Genomic DNA, 18,885 nt, shown 5'->3' with positions numbered 1-18,885 from the left:
AGTGACACAACGTCTTTGACAAAAAACATTCCTTTGCCGGACTCGATCACGACCTGGCAGCTTGTTGGTGTCAGTCTGTCGAAGACTCACGGTGAGGATTCTGACTCTGAACGTTCCAAAGACGCGCTCTGTTTTCACTGATCTTTGGTACATTCATTTCATTCTTTTCTATTCTGTCCACCCCCTGCTGTTTCTCTCTGTTTTGAAGGAATCTGTGTCGCTGATCCGCTGGAAATAATCGTACGAAAGGACTTCTTCATCGATCTTATTTTGCCCTACGCTGCCGTCAGAGGAGAGCAACTGGAAATTCAGGCTGTTCTCCACAACTATTATCCCAATCCTATCCTTGTAAGTATGGGACACTTTTTCACCATTTTGGGGGATTTATTCGGAAACAGTTAGCCGTTAACGTCCCAAAATCTGATCGATTGGGCCTTGGATGATGACAAAAGTACAAAATAACATAACGTTTAGTTTTGATTTGATTCTGTGGGGATTTATTCCATCCATCCATCCATCCATCCATCCATCCATCCATCCATCCATCCATCCATCCAACCATCCATCCATCCATCCATCCATCCATCCATCCATCCATCCATCCATCCATCCATCCATTGTCTCCCGCTTATCCATTTCCGGGTCGCGGGGGTGGCAGTCTGAGGACTGTCACCCAGATCACATCGCACCGATTAAATTTTATTCCTGTCAAACCATTTCTTTAATTTTCACATTTCCACGATTATTTTTTTCAGTAGTTCCAGTAAACCCTCCCTGAACAAAAAATACGTGTGTCGTCTGTGAATGAAACAATTTTCAAATCTTAGAAACTTTACAGAGGTCATCTAAATAGATAGATGATGAAGCGTTTGGGACCCAGTACTGATCCCTGGGAGACACCACATGTCCAAGCATGAAGCAGTTAAGTTTCCACGCTTCACAAACTTGTCCTTTAAATAACTTTTCACTCAGTGTAAAACTATTCCGCTGATCCCATGCCGTTCCAGGTTGATCAATACATTATGACTGATTGTGTTCGAAGCTATTTTAGGTCTGTGAGTATTCCAATTGTGTACAGTTTGTGACCTATAACATTTGTGATTTAGTTGATTCTATTAATGCCAACAATGTTGTGCTGTTTGATCTGAATTCCTGTTTTTCTATGAATTTGTCTTATCTGCTATTTGAATATTCTTTCTAGAACGTTTGAGAATCGTGGTAATAAAGAAACAGTCCTGTAGTTTGTGAAATGCTGTCAATACAGCTGCACAACGTTTTGCAATACTTTCAATTCAATTCTCCACAACTATTATCCCGATCCTATCATTGTAAGTCTGGACAACCACCATGACACCGAGCTGTCCAAATGAAATACAAAGCTGCATTTATTCAGTTAACTGCTTGAGAAGTTAGGTTTTAGACTACAACGTGACTAATGCCAACTAACCCCAGAGGTCTGATTCTCTGCTTTGCTTTGAAGGTGCGCGTTGAGCTTATTGAGGAGCAGCATGTTTGCAGCGCGGCGTCCAAACGGGGACGGTATCACCTGGATGTCAGTGTCGGGGCTAAAAGCACACGGTCCGTGCCCTTCGTCATCATCCCAACACAGGTGGGAGAATACAGCATCGAGGTCAAAGCCGCGTCTCAAGACTTGGTCAAAGATGGCGTCAAGAAGATGCTGCGCGTGGTGGTGAGTCAGGCCGTCGGTCTGCTTGATCCCGAGATAATCCTGTTGCACTCCCAAAAAAGGCACGACTCCTTTTTCTTCGTTTGGCAACTTTAATTGCTCTGAACCTGGATGTTTGTTTGATATTCTTTCCACAGCAGCCGGCTACACGAGTAACATTCATCACAATCCAACTTTCCACCGCCGTAAAACAGATTAGTGTCGTGCTGTTGCAATATTTCCAACTTAGGTTATTGAAGAAACATATAAAATGTACAAATGAAAAGAATATGTCTGTTAATACAAAATAAACAATAACATTTTCTATAATATTTCGAGGTCATAACAATCCCACCAGGTAGGAACTAATGTTTGTCTTCTTTCATTTCTCCAGCCTGAAGGCCGGCTGATCAAATCCTTTCAGGTTGTGACTTTAGATCCATCACATAAAGGTGAAGGTGAGTTTTCAGTGGGGAAAGAAACGTTACATTTTTAGGTTTAAAACTTTTGAATTTGCCACCTATGTAAGTATCTATGTATGTTTTTCTTCTACTTATAACCGAAAAGGTATTTATTGATATTATACCAAATTAAAACTTCTTGATGTAAATGCTGGGCACAAAACTGTCTTTGTGTTTGCGTCGCATGCAGTTTGTTTCTTACAGTCTGACACACTGACTGCAGACTTAATTAAATTGTGTCACTTCATGTTGATATTGATTCACATCCAGGCTGCTGTGGGCTCACTGCTCAAAGATATTTGTTAAAGTGGGGGACCCAAACATACTCCTGAAGGACAAACCCAAACAGCTGAAACGTGACAATATACTGAAACCTAACTTTTTCCTTTTCCAATGTGTCGTTGTGTGAACTTAAAGTAAAAAGTACCTTGGTCATTTAAAACCAATCATATCTGTTTTTATATACAAGTTTTACCTCAGCTTTCCCCCTTTCTACCTTTCAGATGGTAAACAATTGGAAGTCATCAACAGTAAAATCCCTCAGACGGATTTTGTTCCAAATTCGCCAACCAGCACACACATTGCTCTGACAGGTGAGATCAGTAAAGAGACGGATCGTCTTCACATGGTTGTTCACTTTACAACAGACGTGCGTCTCAATGTTTGAATGCTTTATTTTCAATTCAAACACAAACTGGAACGGGCCCTTGGTGGAGCGCAGACCTTCGCCAGCGCCACATTTGTTGCGGAACCGAGTTAGTATCGCTAGTATGTTAGCCATTAGCTCATATCGATTCTAACTAGCCTGTCAGGTAGCAACATCGCTGTGTGAAACACTGAGCATCGAGCGTCTCCATGGCAACAGACGCTCCATGAGGTCCCTCTCCCGTCCGCTTTATATGGGACATTTTTTCATCATTTTGGGGGATTTATTCGGAAACAGTTAGCCGTTAACATCCCAAAATCTGATCGATGGGCCTTGGATGATGACAAAGAGTTCATGCAATTTGGGTTAATAGTTTGTGCGAAACGTTGGTAAAATTCCTATGTTGGGATTTATGGTTGGTTATTAGCATTAAATTACTGTAAATAATAGATTACTGAAAGTAATAAATCACTGGAAGTAATTTATGAAAAATTGAAATTATTAATGGAAGTAAACGGTCATTTACTCATTAACAACTCCTAAAGTAATTGAGTAATTACTTAAAGAAGGAAAAGAAAATGAATAAATTATCAAAAATAATTTATTAATAAAACAATTATTAATTTGCATAAATTTGTTATTTATGTATTAATAATAAATTGGGGCACCACCAGATAAACTGGATGTAGCTAATACCAAAATATCAGTCTCGTTTGTAAAAAGTTTATTTAAGTTAGTTAATATTTCTGCATAAAATATAACAATCTTAAATAGAATGGAAGGTGTGAGATCCGAGCACAGACTGTTACAAACCAGTGAATTGTCAACAATAAATACGCAATAATCACCAAGAATCGTTCAATTCAGCTAACAGGCGTTTATTAATAAAAATGTATTAATTTATAAATAATTCTGAAATCATGTGTGTGTGCGTGTGTGTGTGGTCTGGAGTGATGAGTGTGAAAGGGATTGCAATGACCCACGTGACCACTAGAGGCGTTTGACTCGATCTTTCTGGGGACGCAGCGGTTGCTTAGCGGCCAGATAAACAAGATGTCCGTCGAGCGCACATGCACGAGGACGGTCTCGGAGCGAGGCAGTCTACCGAGGGCATAACGAACGGGCGGTTCCGTTGGCCCGGTTCTGAGCGCCGGAGTCCTAAGTGGTGGTCGGGACCTGCAGTTAGAACTCTTGCGATCGAGGCAGATCTGCTCTTGCTTGTTACATGCAGCTGTGTGTGTGTGAGCTTATCCTGATCAGATAAGGGAGGAGCAGGGCTGCGAGGAGATCCGGGTTAGTGGAGAAAGGGGGAGAATCAGAGAGGATAAAGACAAGAGAAAGACAGATAATTTTGTGAGGCTCGGTTCTGAACCCTGGTTTCTCCATACAGAGCTCCCAGTGGGCCTGGAGCTCACTTGGACCTCTGGTTCTGAGGTGGAAAACCAGAGTCCTGGACTTGGTTGGTGCGTGTGAACTCGCGTACACAAACATATGAGATGCTGCGGCCTTCTGAGCAGCACATTGAAACACATTGCATTTTCAACAGAACATCATTCTAACTATTCTCTGCCCAGACAAAAGCTCTCACCCTCCGTGGTTTGGTTGGTTCTGGGAGGCTGTGGTAACTGGTTGTTACCGGGTCTGAATCCAGCGTCCTGAATTCAGAGGCTTGGCTTCAGCTGCAGGAGTAGACAGCTGAGAGGGTGATTTTGGAGAGGAGACTATGGCTCTGGTCTCCAGAATCCCCCAAAAACAGGAAGAATAGAGGAAACAGAAGATGTAGTCCAAACTGGGTCCTGCTCGTCCAGCGGGCTGGCCTTGATGTTTCTTCTGTTCTTTTGCTCTCTTTACCATCCTGAGGCAAGCAGAGACTTGTGTCTCCCTCTATGATCAGATTGAGAAGCAGAGAGAATTGGTTGGAAAAGTTTCACCAAGGCTTGAATTTCGGACCCCTGTGGTGTTTGGGTCGGGTTCGATCATCCTCATTGGCTGTCGACCTGGGGGGGTCGTAAAACTGGCTCGCTCCCCTGCGGTTTTATGGCCTGTTCACTGTCCCTGGTGATTCTCCTCAGTCAGAGAAACTTCTGGAGGAGTTCACTGGAATCTTCAGCCCAACACCTACATACAAACAAATCAATAAATTAAAAAATACACTCTGACAAAGCAGAACCTTCCCGTTTGTTTGTTTGTTGAACAATAAAAGAAGCATTAATTCAAAACTGAAAAGCGATGGAATGTGGGGTTAAGAAGCAATGTGTATTTAAAAGGTAAAAATGATCAACAAATCTAATGCTTTGTTGATGATTTGTGCTGCTTGAAAATGAACTAGACCCATGAATTTGAATGTTTTTGACTTTCAGACCAGTAGATTAGTGTGATCTCTGTAACCGGTGTAGTGAATGATCCTTGTGCCTCTTTTTTCAGAGTGTAGACAGTGAGTGTGGCGAACATTTGTTGGTATTACCCATAAATCTCTGAACAGTATTTCCATATGACGATATTTGTGAATAGTGAATTGTGGTCTGCAGTGTTTTGCCTCATCCAGTATTACAGCAACTAATTAGATTTCATGAGTTCTTACAATTTCAATCCCATCCATATGTATTATTACGTTAATATTCCTTTTACAAGTACAAAATAACATAACGTTTAGTTTTGATTTGATTCTGTGATGATTTATCCCATCCATCCATCCATCCATCCATTGTCTCCCGCTTATCCGTTTCCGGGTCGCGGGGGTGGCAGTCTGAGGACTGTCACCCAGATCACATCGCACCGATTCAATTTTATTCCTGTCAAACCATTTCTTTAATTTTCACATTTCCACGATTATTTTTTTCAGTAGTTCCAGTAAACCCTCCCTGAACAAAAAGTACGTGTGTCGTCTGTGAATGAAACAATTTTCAAATCTTAGAAACTTTACAGAGGTCATCTAAATAGATAGATGATGAAGCGTTTGGGACCCAGTACTGATCCCTGGGAGACACCACATGTCCAAGCATGAAGCAGTTAAGTTTCCACGCTTCACAAACTGCATCTTGTCCTTTAAATAACTTTTCACTCAGTGTAAAACTATTCCGCTGATCCCATACCGTTCCAGGTTGATCAATACTTTATGACTGATTGTGTTCGAAGCTATTTTAGTTCTGTGAGTATTCCAATTGTGTACAGTTTGTGACCTATTACATTTGTGATTTAGTTGATTCTATTAATGCCAACAATGTTGTGCTGTTTGATCTGAATTCCTGTTTTTCTATGAATTTGTCTTATCTGCTATTTGAATATTCTTTCTAGAATGTTTGAGAATCGTGGTAATAAAGAAACAGTCCTGTAGTTTGTGAAATGCTGTCAATACAGCTGCACAACGTTTTGCAATACTTTCAATAAACCTTTCCACGCAGATCATGTCCGAGTTATGACAATCCCTCAATGTTTTTACATTCATTCACAATATCCGTGGTTCATCGTGAACAATTATGACACTGGCCGTGCGACTGTTTGCAGGAAGGCAGAATGCAAACATGCTGAAGAACACGATCAGCGGGGAGTCGATGGGCTCATTGATCTACCAGCCATCAGGCTGTGGAGAAGAGAACATGATCCATATGACTCTGCCTGTCGCTGCAACCATGTACTTGGATAGAACCAACCAGTGGGAGGCGGTGGGGATCGACAGGCGTGATGAAGCCCTCCAACACATCAGCACAGGTCAGTCGAATCTGCTTCTCTTAGCGTATACTTATTTTAGACTGCAGTGTGGATGTTTTAAGTTTGTATGAGTCATCATACCTGGAGGCGAATTCGGACTTTGCAGCATTTAAGTTTGAACGTTCTTCCAGGCTGTGTTCTGGTTTCCTCTCAATGGTTATCTTACCAAACAAGTCTTGGATTGTTGTTAACAACATTTCCTTTTTATAAATTTTATTCAGGTTACCGGAACCAGCTGGCCTATCGTAAAAAGAATGGATCTTTCGCAATGTATCCAAATCAACAAAGCAGCACCTGGTGAGAATCGTCGAAAAGCACAAATCTATGTGAATTTTAGCATGAGTCCTTTGTCTAAGGCCACGAGAAGATCGTCAATAACTTTAACCAGAGAGTCTCTGTGCTATGATGGGCTCTAAAACCTGACTGAACAGACTCAAATTTAGTCCTAAATGTTCACATAGCTGACTTGCAAACACATTTTTCAGGAAGGTTGAATATTGGCCTGTAACTTGTAAAACACCTGGATCAAAGCTGGGCATTTTAATAACAGCAACCTTAAAGTCTTGTGGTACGTAACCTGTTACAAAAGAGGTTAACCTGATTTATTATTGATAACTAATCAGGGAGGAAATGTCGTTAAACAGTTTAGTGAGGATTGGCTCTAACAGACATGTCGTTGGTTTAAGATGAATAACTCAGAGAGCTAGAGAGGATGGAGGCTGGACAACTGTAATAAAGTCTGAGGATGTGGTTGATCGGTCTGTTACAGCTTTAAGGAGTGTGTCTTCAATTCTGTCTCTGATAGTTTGAATTTTGCCGTTAAAGTTTACAAAGTCATTACTGCTAAAAGTTAAAGGGATATGAGGTTCGTTAGAGCTGTGACTTTTTGTCTGCCTGGCTACAGTGCTGAAGAGAAACCTAAAGTTGTTCTTGTTTTCTTCTGTATAGGAGGAATAGTAGGCAGTTCAGAGTTATTCGATCCTGTTATGTGTGCATGAGTGAAGCTAAGCTGTTTCACCATCTCTTCTTCTCTTCCAGGCTGACAGCTTACGTTGTCAAGGTGTTCACCATGGCCCATAGTCTGGTGGTGGTGCAAAGCAAAGTGATCTGTGACGCCGTCAGATTTCTCATTGTCAATGCGCAGCAACCTGATGGCTTGTTTAGAGAAGTTGGAAAAGTATCTCTCAGAGATATAGCAGTATGTGCACTGATTTCATCAACATCCTTAATTTTGTTGCTTCCCTTTATGAAGAATAAATCAAGTATTTCTCACTGGTTCTGATGTGATATAAACTAACAAGTTTCAAGAAGGATGGCATTCATAATGACAGTGTTTAAAAGCTCTTGTGTGTGTGTGTGTGTGTGTGTGTGTGTGTGTGTGTGTGTGTGTGTGTGTGTGTGTGTGTGTGTGTGTGTGTGTGTGTGTGTGTGTGTGTGTGTGTGTGTGTGTGTGTGTGTGTGTGTGTGTGTGTGTGTGTGTGTGTGTGTGTGTGTAGGGGGAAGTGTTCGGTACAGATTCAGACGCCTCCATGACGGCCTTCTGCGTTATTGCGATGCAGGAGTCACGCACGTTATGCGCTGCTTCAGTTAGTGTGAGAGCTTTTTTGTTGTTATTTTTTCCTTTGCCTCTTTCATCTCTGAATTAATTCACCCCACTGCTCAGTTCATTTGCCTGATATCCTTCTCCCTTTTTCATGACTTGTCGTGACATTTCTGTGTGTCTTCTGTCCAGGGTCTGCAGGGCAGCGTGGACAGAGCACTGGCCTACCTGGGGAAGCGTCTGCCCAGTTTAATCAACCCGTACGCTATTGCCATGACTTCGTACGCTCTGGCCACTGAAAACAGGCTCAACAGGGAGATGCTGTTCATGTTTTCCTCCCCAGGTGCTGTCACACAACATCAATGAGTCTAAAGATCGAAATAGAAGTGTGACAATGCATATTCATATAGTAATTCATCAGATTTCATCTTATCACAACATGTGGTGCAGGATGTAGTGTTAGTTACATGATTAGTTTGGTTCTACACATGAATCTGCTTACAGTATATTTTAACGTCCATCATAAATCATATTCAGGAGAGTTATTGTACAAGCAGCATGTGACATTGGGCTCCAGTGTGTCCTCACAGCATGTTATGGACGTACACTGGCAGAGAAACTACTGTTGTACTGTTAAACTTTGTGTTTTCTCCAGATTTATCCCACTGGCCTGTACCAGCGGGTCGTTTGTATGCCGTGGAAGCCACAGCCTACGCACTTCTGGCTCTGGTCAGGGCGAAGGTGAGGACATCCGTCACAGAGAAAATTGGTTCTACTGTTGTGAAGAACAGATGATAATGTTCATGCCCCCTTGACACAAGGCTTTCAAAGAAGCCCAACCGGTGGTCAGGTGGCTGAACAAACAGCGTCGAGAAAACGGAGGCTTCGGATCAACGCAGGTGATGCTTACATCTGCGTTTTCATTTTGATTTTTATGGCTCTTTTTGTTCATAGTCGAGCTTCGGATCGTTTTTCTCTCTAGGCCACCATTATAGTGTACCAAGCTGTGGGAGAGTACTGGACCACCGATAAAGAGGATGATTACTTTTTGAATGTAGATGTTTTGTTTGCCGGCCGGTCGAAGCCGAACAAGTACAGCATCAACTGGGAAAACGTCTTTTTAACAAGAACATCCAAAGTAAGCGCACACTCTCATCCACACGTTTAAACTCACTAAAGCTCATCGCTATGGAAACTCGTTTGAGCATTTTTTTTTTTTTTCCCTTGATATTCAACTTAAGGCCCATGTACTAGTAAGCTCTTTGTCCTCACGAGTAAGACAATTCAAGCACACTAGTAGAATGACTGTTTTACTAGTAATGGTATTTCCACTAGTTTTGGCCTGTTAGTGCGCAATCAAACTTTACTAGTAAACTACTGCACTGCACTAGTAACATAAACTAGACCCAACTAGTAAGCATGTGTCCCTCACTAGTAGCCTCCTGAACCCCACTACGAGAGCCAAAATGCCCACTGGTAGTGTCCATAAGGTGCTTTTGACCGCACTAGTACTACTAGTGGGCATTTTGGCACTACTAGTTGGGTCCAGGAGGCTACTAGTGAATGAAACATGCCTACTCGTTGAGTCTAATTGTGTTATTAGCACAGTAGTTAACTATTAAGGTTTGATTGTGTACTAGTTGGCCAAAAGTGGCACAAGTAGTGGAAAAACCATTAGTAGTGAGACATAGTTGTTCTACTAGTGCACTGAATTGTCTTTCTATTGAGGACAAAGAGCTCACTAGTACATGGGTCTTAAGTTGAATATCAAGGATATCTAATAACGTTCAAACATCGCTATCTTTCCCTGATCTCTGTTTGTGCTTCTTTTTCTCACCACAGATTAACAACATAAATCAGGATCTGATGGTCAGCGCCACCGGCCCCGGAGAGGCAACATTAACTGTAAGTGAAATGAATCCGTTATTGTCCATTTTTCTCTATGTGTGGATATTAATGGAACATTCAAGCCTGTTATTACATGTATTATTTAAACGAAAGCCCTTCTGTTCCTGTCACAGGTAATGTCCCTGTATTATGCTCTTCCTAAAGAAAAGGACTCAAACTGTCAGACGTTTAACTTGTCTGTTCAGCTCATCCCAGGTAATTTGTTACCGTCTGTCTTTAAACTACAAGGCTTTTTAGTTATTCCAATTGTAAATTAAATATATTTTATCATTTTAGATTTCTTCTTTTCTGCTGACTTGATAAATACTCACCAAATGACAATGTTACACCCATCCTTTTCGTTTTGACTTCCCCAGAGAAGATGGACGAGGATGAAAAGATTTACAAGCTGAAAATAGAGGTTTTGTAAGTAAAAAATAAAGAAAGGTTTTATTTTCTGTTCATTTCTTATCGCCACTGAATACTCGGCTGCAGTTTCCAGTTGAAAACACACACTTGTATTGAGATGTTGGTTCACTAATGTGAGGCTGAAACGCACAACTTTGGATTCTAAGAAGAAAACACACTATGTAAAGTTGTGATTCTTTTTTTTCATATAAACTGTGAATTAGATTCATTAATTGACACAGATTTAAAAAAAAAAATAATAATTTTGACCTGTAGTAAAGCTGTAAAACTGTTTATGACTTTTGGAAGTAAAAAGAAAAAAAGATTTAGATAAATAGTTAAAGACATCACTAAAATATGTTTTTCTAAAGAATCTGCTAAAAGCCTGATTAAAGCAGTGCTTCTCGGGTATTTTCGGGTTTGTTTGTTTTTTTTCTTGTGGTTGTCCTTTCTGTTTATTCTTCTTGAATGTTCTTCCTCACTTGACTCTGATTTGCTCAACGCTCACTGTCACTTCACAACTACTCTGCTGTTTGCGTTCTCACACACGACCATCGTCCAGTGTCGTCAGAACAAATATCACCTCACGAGTGATGAACAATCATATTAGTTTCATCCTGCATCTTTATAAATCACTTTTTTTAATGTCAGTTTCCAATTATTGGACAGAGCTTTATTCAAAACAGAAGAAACAATAACCCATCAATCAATGTTCTTCCAGATACAAGAGCCAGCAGCACGATGCCGCCATGTCAGTCTTGGAAATCGGTCTGTTAACTGGCTTCACCGCAAACACTAAAGACCTGGACTTGGTGAGATCAGCTCTCCTGCTGTTTAACGACGTCTGTACTCACTCAAATATCCATCATGGACGTGTGTGTGTGTGTGTGTGTGTGTGTGTGTGTGTGTGTGTGTGTGTGTGTGTGTGTGTGTGTGTGTGTGTGTGTGTGTGTGTGTGTGTGTGTGTGTGTGTGTGTGTGTGTGTGTGTGTGTGTGTGTAGTTATCTAAAGGACGAGCCCGCACTATTGGACGATACCGGGTGAACAGCGTGGAGATGGAGCGAGGCTCCGTCATGGTTTACCTTGGAAAGGTCGGACTTCGCTCTTCCCTATGGCACCGTTTAGAAAACATTTTGCCGTTGTGTTTTGGGTGTTTTTTTTTACACAACCACGTTGAAAATGCAACTTTCTGAAAACGCTCTGACTCCATCTCTATGGAAACGGCAGAAAATGGGACTTTTCTAAAACGCTGCAACTGTACATGCACACCACGGCCGTAGTAACCAGTATTTCTGCACATGCTCAGTCGCTGTACAATCAGAACAATGTTTCCTCTGTCGTGTCATGACTCCCAGCCCTTATTCTCCTGGGACTTGGTAGTTTCATAGTCGTCAACTTGGTCGTCTGTCCAGACAAATGTCCGTGTTCTCCCATTGTTTATACTTATAGCGTATTGTTCTCTCCATGCATGTGTGTGGGGTTTCATTAAGAAGCAACCAACAAGCATCTACTAGTGGACCAACATGAAAGCTGCATCTTTTTCAGCTGTTTATGTCTAAACGGACATCATTTTCAAAACGTTGCTGTGTAAACACCAAACATTTCTGAAACAAAAACACAAACAGGTTCATTTGAAACGTTGTCATGTAAATGGGCCAAACGTTTTTACCTGATATGTTTTTCTCCCTGATCGGTTCTTTTGCCTTTGTTCTCCTCACATTCACTTCAGGTTTCTCACTCGCAGCCGGAGGAAATCACGTTTCGGGTCCATCAAACACTGAAAGTGGGCCTGATACAACCAGCCGCTGTGTCAGTCTATGAATTCAGCAGCGATAAGTACAACCCTCGTGAGTCTCAGGAATCTCGAGAAATGTGTTTTCGCTATGATCACATCCCTGTTGAATCTGAATAATTACCCGTTGCTGCCACCACTATACGTCACGGGGCGGATGAAGCTCATTGTCCCGTTGAATCAAATGTACTATGATCCTACAAGCAGCTGAAAACATCTGGCTCTCCACTGCAGAAACACAGTGTGTGAGATTTTACCATCCGGAGAGGAGAGCTGGGGAACTACTGCGCCTCTGCAGAAACGATGAATGCACCTGTGCTGAAGGTAAATAACATGAGGAACTACAGTCCACACATACTCAGTGTTTGTTTCCTTTGCTAAGAGCCGATTTCCCATTTCCATATAAAAAACACATGCGCTGGCACTATAACCCCATGTGGACCAAGCAGGATGCATGGATGGACCGTGTGTATAATTAACTGAATTAATGCTCAAATGTCTGTTGCATCTCTGCAGAGAACTGCAGTAAACAGAAGAAGGGTGAAGTCGACAACAATGTCCGCACAGCTAAGGTTTGTGAGGCAGAGGTGAACAGCAGAATAGATTTCGGTAAGTATAGTCAGGTGTGTTTTTGTGCATTTATTGATTAAGTACACGAAGTAAAGGAGCATAACAGCCGACTGTCGACACACTATTTGTTCTCAGTGTACAAGGTGAGGCTGGAGGAGTTCTCAGATGGTTTGTCCTCAGATAGTTACACAATGCAGGTGCTGGAAGCCATCAAAGAAGGTGGGTTGATTTTCATTAAAGCTTTATCTGCTGGAACTTCACTAAAACATTAGCTTTCTGTGTTGTTTATTTTTTGTTTTCAATCTACTCCAGTGTGTCAGACAAACTTTCCTGGTCTTCTGCATTGAGTTTATTGATTCATGATAATGGAACAAGAACAGTAAGGCCCCGTTTCCAAGACGACGTTTTCAGGTGAAAACGCATCTTTTTTGCCTTCACGCTTCAGAAAAGTTTAGCATCGGCACGGCAGTGTTTTGAAAACTTTAAAAGCCGTTTACACTAAATTGGCAATAAGGCTGAAAATGTAGTTGTCATGTTAAGCCACTAGTGGGTGCTGTTGTTTGTTTTTGTAATGAAACCACACTCACATGCAGCAGAGAACATCATGCTATAAACATTAACAATAAGAGTACATTCCAGTGGACAGACGACCAAGTTGGATTGTTATTACAGTGACTGTCAAAATAAAACTACCAAGTGCCAGGACAATATGGACTGGGAGTCATGACACTCTGGAGGAAACCTTGTTCTGCTTGTCCTTCTACTGAGTTTGAGCACAACTACTAGTTACTACGACCGTGGCACGCGGTCGCAGCGTTTCAGAAAAGTTGCATTTTGTCTCGTTTCCATGGAGATGGAGTCGAAGCGCATTCGAAAAGTTGCGTTTCCAGTGGGTCCAAGCACCGTTGTCACGTAAAGTTTTCCGTTTTCACTTGAAAACGTGTAAACCGGCCTAAATCTAATGCTAATATGTGTATTTCTTCCCCAATCTGGGTCTCCTATACTTCCATGTATATATTTATCTTATTATCTGCTTATTAATACAAAGGATGTTTTCACACAAGAGAATCTCTTTAACTATTTTTGCACTGTGGAGCTGCTGTGATGACCGAATTTCCTCATGTGAGTTTACCAAAGTCTGATCTTATCTAATCTAATCTCTAAAGACCGTTGTGTCTTTTAAGAACGTTGTCTTTTTCTGGTATATTTCTTTTCCCTGCCATGTGCGCTCCTGAAACGAAGGGTGCTTTTTCATGGAAATGGCTCAATCACAACTGCTGCTGAACTGCACCTTCTCTCTCGTCACCTTTATGCTTCCAGGAAGTTACGATGTGGGGCCTCAGGGCGGACGGCGTGTGTTCTTAAGTTACCGACACTGCAGACTGGCGTTAAACTTGCAGCTGAACAGCACTTACCTCATCATGGGGACACCCAAAGATATCTACAGGGATGAACAGCACAAAATGTAAGTTTGGGTTCCTTCTCTGTGGTTATTGTGACAATTTACGAGACATGTTAACACGTTTTCCTTTTCCTGCCTCAAATCCTTACATTAGATATCAGTACGTGCTCGGTGAGAGAAGCTGGATCGAGTACTGGCCGACGGAAGAACAGTGCCAAACCAAAAAATACAACTCCACCTGTGATGGCATGAAGGAAATGGCCGAACAGTTCATCGTCAACGGATGTCGAAATTAGTGAAACGTCTAGAATTAAGTGTGAGAACATAATCCACAGAGACAGGAGCTCTTCAGCAGCCTCTCTCAGCATTTAAATTGAAAGCTAACCAACTAACTAACTGACACCATTTCAGGGCAGACGGAGCGTAAAATGTATGTGTGTCAATGGTGTGACAAAGGTTTTCTATTTCTATGAATAAAATATGAAACCTGTTTCAAATTTAATGCAACTTATTTCTGGAAATCATCAATTGTACAGACAAAACCGGAATCTTCCCACTGTTCCACTTCAGCAGCACGAGATGAACTCAGTCTGTGGATCGTTTGTTCTTCGTGAGCCTGCCCAGCCAATCACCGCTGAGGTCAGACATATTTTACCGAATCATTTCAAGAATTTAAAAAAAAAAAAATCACTTGACTGTGAAAATATCTGACCCAGAAACCAAAATACATTTAAAAAACTGAGTTTTTCTGTGATCCCAGTGAAAGAAATAAAATCAACTTTGATATAATTTATTTTAACAGGTAAAGTGATGAAGAGTCCTCGACACAGGCGCACAGCATTGTGGGTAATGTAGTTTTCAGGCTTTGTTGTAACCAAAGATTCCGACAGGAAAGTGTTTGACGTGAGTCGGCCACTGAGCGGAGAGCTGGAAGAACTTCACATCGGAGCGCTCCACGCCGTCCACGCACACTGGGGGGGGGGGGGGGGGCATTGGGGTATTTTACTGTGTTAGAGTGTAGTCGATGTGATGTGTGTGCATCTCAAGCCCAGTCCACACGAGAACCGCATGTCCGATCATCCACACGCCGCGGCGTTTTGAGAGCCCAAAAACGTTTTTGGTTTGTTTGTTTTTATAGAAAAGGTTCCAGATTAGGACAATTTTAAAACGCTGCCACGGCATTGACGTGTGGACGGACAACGCGCATGTTTGGGAAACGATGATGTCATCGCTTCACCTCTCGACCCGATAACCCCGCGACGCTCTCTGCGACGTCACTGAACATCAACAATGGCGGACTACCTGCTCCAGGTCGAGCTCAAGAAGCGACCGAAGATATTTGGTTTAACAAAGCCAGATGTTGGATTTCTTGAATACGAGGATGAACGGGAGGCCTTTGGTGTAATTCTGTTGGAGTTACAGTGCCCCCTTAAGGCATGGCATATGTACTACATCATTTTGAGCCGTATGCATAGTGACAGGAAGGAAAATTATTTTCAGGGCTGAAAAATAAATAAATAAATATAATTGTTTTGGCTCGTGTGGAGAGGGCCTGAGTGTGTAGAACTGTACATACCTCTTAGTGTGTGTTGGTGTTTGGACGTACAAATCAATCTGCTGATTCCTTCAATCACCTGACTCCTTGACTCCGCCTCCTTCTCCTTCATCTTCTTACTCAGGAACATGACTGTGACACACACACATTGATTTTAGGGGACCTCGCACTCTTTTGGTCCCCACGAGTACAGAAGAACAGGAAGAGCCCACACCCTTCTTGTTCTTCTCCTTGGTCACCACCGTCATGCTCATCAGGTCTCCCCTCGTCATCCTGGACACCTGCAGACACCGGAAGTTACTCTTCAGAGTGTTCTTCACGCCTGCCTCTCTCCTGCGCTCTCCTCCCCCTCCTCCCTGATGGCTCCAGTAATCCAGCTGCAGACACATCACCTCCCCTGGACAGCTGCAGAGACCAGGAGCAGCACATGAAGACCAGTCAGAACAGGGGGTGGGGTGTGGGGGGGGGTGGCTTTGGGGTACCTGGCGGAGGGGGAGGTCGGAGGTGTGGACGTGGTTATTGGTGCTCCTGCCTGAGAGGGAGGTGACCCCAGGATGAAGTCATCAGAGTCCACTGTGGACGGAGACAGTGAATGTCCAACCAGGAGTGACGGAAATCAGACATGGGAGGGGTCTGTGTGTGTGTGCGTGCGTGTGCGTGTGCGTGTGCGTGTGTGTGTGCGTCTACCTGAGGTGGTGAAAGACGTTTGCTCCACGCCAACCTTCACCAGCTGAGAACAAACACAAACACAGCGTGTGTGTGTGTGTGTGCGTGCGTGCGTGCGTGCGTGCGTGCGTGCGTGCGTGCGTGCGTGCGTGTGTGTGTGTGTCTAAAACATGCTCAGTTGTAGAAAGGTGCCTCACCCCAATGAAAGGAACAAATGTTTGACAGGAGTCTTCCTCCCTGCTGTGAAGACAAACGGGGACGTGTGTTTGTTATTGTGTGTCTGTGAGTTCTATAAATTCTATAAATCTTTATTGGATTCACACACGTCACACTTTGTATGACAACACAACGAAATATTGCCCCTCAACCCCATCGGTGCTGTAAATAAAAATAAAAAAAGGAACATACATTTATAAACATACGTGCTCACACAAATATTATTGTGTAGTGAGTTGTTGTGCGTCTTCGAGTTGTTGTCAGGTTGTAACTGAACCAGGGTACCCGTGTCGTAGCTGCGTGTACCTGTGAGCAGAACTTAATTTGGGCCGGATCTTGCCGGAACAGGATCCGGCACCTCCCAGATTTTGACCGGCACTTATTTGATTGGATCCAGCACCTCATTACAAAAAAATAAAAAATAAATCCAACCCCTTTTTTTACTTTTATGTGTTTCATTATGTTTTGAAATATTATATATGGACATCTGTGTCTTTTATTGAGCTGAAATTACTAGAAATGTCATTGTACACACTAAACTGAATGTAAAAACTGAACGCGGGTGAGCAGGAGAGGGAATTTCCGGCACTCCCACGCTACGTCACTCTAAACTGTGATTTTGCGCTAAAACTGTGTGCGTGGGGAGAGAAATGGATACGAAGGCCTCCAGGGCTGTTTTTCAGGCTGTTTTGGACGATTAAATAGATAAGCATGCTTCTTCTTTTCATTTTCTGCTGTGCTGCTGCTGGTTCGTGAGAGGATTTGTGGCCTTATGGGTGTAAAAGGTGGTAAATATTTATTATTTTTAGATTTTTCTGTTCTGAAAGTTTAGTGAAATTTGACGAGTGGATAAATTAGCAGTGATTTTGCACTGAGTGCTGAAACATGGCAGATTTGACAGCTGGACAGAGACGGACGCGCTCAGTACGGGCGATTGTCCGTGCTTCTTTAAGGCGGAGTCATCTTTCTTGTATTAAACGTTTATAGAGAGTGACTAAATTACCGGTGATTTTGCGCTGAAACACGTCAGATGTGTGTACCTGTCAGTGTGTAGTAGTTGTGTGTACCTGTCGGTGTGTAGTAGCTGTGTGTACTGGTCAGTGTGTAATAGCTGTGTACCTCCTGTGTTTGTAGGTCAACATGGCTTCAGAGATGGGACACAGGTGAGTGACAGCGGCGCCGGACAGGTACTGAGACACTCGTCTGGCGACGTCCACGCCGTCTGAGGAGCGAGCGACCATATCGTGAGACGAGCAGCCGGACGAGTTGCCGTGACGAGCGGTCGTACCTTTGTGCGGCGGCTCGTGGCGGGAGAACAGCTCCCTCCAACCGGCGTCCGTGAAAAGACCAGCGAAGCGGGCGTCCAGAGACGACACGTACCTGGCCAGCGGGTGCACACCTGAGGCCACAAACATGGTGTATCTCATCGTCTGTGTGTGTGTGTGTGTGTGTGTGTGTGTGTGTGTGTGTGTGTGTGTGTGTGTGTGTGTGTGTGTGTGTGTGTGTGTGTGTGTGTGTGTGTGTGTGTGTGTGTGTGTGTGCACGCTTACCGACAGGCAGGATGAGGAAGCGGATATAATTCAGCCAATCAGGCGTCTTGTTGGCGAGTTGTTCCACGAAGCAGCAGAGGACGGAGCTCAGGTAGGTTTGATCTCCGCCAACCACCACCTTCACAGGGGGCGGAGCCTGAGAGCTGCAGTTACAGCTGAGAGGACAGACAGAGGTCAGAGGTCAGAGGTCGGGGCTCGGAACTCAGCATTGCGCAGAGCGTGCAGACTCGTACTATCTCTGAATACGGCTGAGGATGGCAGCAAAGGCTCCCTGAACATCCGCCGTCGAGACGGTGCACACGATTGGCTGATCGAAGAGAACCTCCGACAGATACTGAGGACACACACAGGAAGTTCAACTGTCAGCACACAGCAGGAGCAACACACACACACACACACACACACACACACACACACACACACACACACACACACAGACCTGTCCCTGCCAGTCTGTGGTGTTGATCAGGATGATGGAATCAGGAAGATGATCATCAGAGAACAAGATGTTGTTTATCTGATCCAACACCGACTTCCTGACCACCTGTAACACACATTAATACTGAACCTGTGTGTGTGCGTGCGTGTGCACGTGTGTGTGTGTGTGTGTGTGTGTGTGTGTGTGTGTGTGTGTGTGTGTGTGTGTGTGTGTGTGTGTGTGTGTGTGTGTGTGTGTGTGTGTGTGTGTGTGTGTGTGTGTGTGTGTGACCTGAGCAGCAGGACTCCTCCAGTCTATCGATGTCTCACTGTCCATGCTGCTCGTTCTGTCGGTCCCTCTGGAGTTCTGTCGCTCTTTCAACGAGACTTTCCGGAGATGG

At 43.3% G+C, this 18,885-nt stretch overlaps 2 protein-coding genes across 5 annotated transcripts in view; one reads left to right on the top strand and one right to left on the bottom strand.

Moving 5' to 3' along the window:
• The window catches only part of LOC308110014 (complement C3-like), a 38,804-nt gene extending 24,234 nt beyond the window's left edge, over positions 1 to 14,570 (top strand). For both annotated transcript variants that reach the window (XM_080464006.1, XM_080464005.1), the window contains exons 20-43: positions 3 to 91; positions 209 to 348; positions 1,481 to 1,690; positions 2,061 to 2,124; positions 2,631 to 2,720; positions 6,278 to 6,481; positions 6,703 to 6,778; positions 7,520 to 7,679; positions 7,978 to 8,073; positions 8,214 to 8,364; positions 8,677 to 8,762; positions 8,843 to 8,920; positions 9,004 to 9,159; positions 9,864 to 9,926; positions 10,043 to 10,124; positions 10,286 to 10,334; positions 11,038 to 11,128; positions 11,318 to 11,407; positions 12,046 to 12,163; positions 12,343 to 12,432; positions 12,625 to 12,717; positions 12,814 to 12,897; positions 13,999 to 14,143; positions 14,235 to 14,570. In XM_080464006.1, coding sequence (XP_080320132.1) covers positions 3 to 91; positions 209 to 348; positions 1,481 to 1,690; positions 2,061 to 2,124; positions 2,631 to 2,720; positions 6,278 to 6,481; positions 6,703 to 6,778; positions 7,520 to 7,679; positions 7,978 to 8,073; positions 8,214 to 8,364; positions 8,677 to 8,762; positions 8,843 to 8,920; positions 9,004 to 9,159; positions 9,864 to 9,926; positions 10,043 to 10,124; positions 10,286 to 10,334; positions 11,038 to 11,128; positions 11,318 to 11,407; positions 12,046 to 12,163; positions 12,343 to 12,432; positions 12,625 to 12,717; positions 12,814 to 12,897; positions 13,999 to 14,143; positions 14,235 to 14,376 — 2,647 coding nt within the window. In that variant the 3' untranslated portion in view covers positions 14,377 to 14,570. The remainder of the gene's footprint in view (positions 1 to 2; positions 92 to 208; positions 349 to 1,480; positions 1,691 to 2,060; positions 2,125 to 2,630; positions 2,721 to 6,277; positions 6,482 to 6,702; positions 6,779 to 7,519; positions 7,680 to 7,977; positions 8,074 to 8,213; positions 8,365 to 8,676; positions 8,763 to 8,842; positions 8,921 to 9,003; positions 9,160 to 9,863; positions 9,927 to 10,042; positions 10,125 to 10,285; positions 10,335 to 11,037; positions 11,129 to 11,317; positions 11,408 to 12,045; positions 12,164 to 12,342; positions 12,433 to 12,624; positions 12,718 to 12,813; positions 12,898 to 13,998; positions 14,144 to 14,234) is intronic.
• The window catches only part of LOC308110017 (phosphofurin acidic cluster sorting protein 1-like), a 9,944-nt gene continuing 5,608 nt past the window's right edge, over positions 14,550 to 18,885 (bottom strand). For 2 of the 3 annotated variants that reach the window (XM_080464010.1, XM_080464011.1), the window contains exons 13-24: positions 18,777 to 18,885; positions 18,507 to 18,611; positions 18,301 to 18,401; positions 18,068 to 18,222; positions 17,806 to 17,916; positions 17,637 to 17,739; positions 16,499 to 16,541; positions 16,323 to 16,365; positions 16,118 to 16,208; positions 15,850 to 16,040; positions 15,657 to 15,767; positions 14,550 to 15,051 (exon numbers count right to left, since the gene is read on the bottom strand). The exon at positions 18,777 to 18,885 is cut by the window's right edge and continues 21 nt beyond it. In XM_080464010.1, coding sequence (XP_080320136.1) covers positions 14,939 to 15,051; positions 15,657 to 15,767; positions 15,850 to 16,040; positions 16,118 to 16,208; positions 16,323 to 16,365; positions 16,499 to 16,541; positions 17,637 to 17,739; positions 17,806 to 17,916; positions 18,068 to 18,222; positions 18,301 to 18,401; positions 18,507 to 18,611; positions 18,777 to 18,885 — 1,276 coding nt within the window. In that variant the 3' untranslated portion in view covers positions 14,550 to 14,938. The remainder of the gene's footprint in view (positions 15,052 to 15,656; positions 15,768 to 15,849; positions 16,041 to 16,117; positions 16,209 to 16,322; positions 16,366 to 16,498; positions 16,542 to 17,636; positions 17,740 to 17,805; positions 17,917 to 18,067; positions 18,223 to 18,300; positions 18,402 to 18,506; positions 18,612 to 18,776) is intronic. The other variant, XM_080464012.1, reaches the window with a different exon arrangement.

The sequence above is a fragment of the Lipophrys pholis genome (genome assembly GCF_963383615.2).
Source record: "Lipophrys pholis genome assembly, chromosome: 5".
In the NCBI taxonomy this organism is placed as follows: domain Eukaryota; kingdom Metazoa; phylum Chordata; class Actinopteri; order Blenniiformes; family Blenniidae; genus Lipophrys; species Lipophrys pholis.
This window is presented reverse-complemented; position numbering and strand designations above follow the sequence as displayed.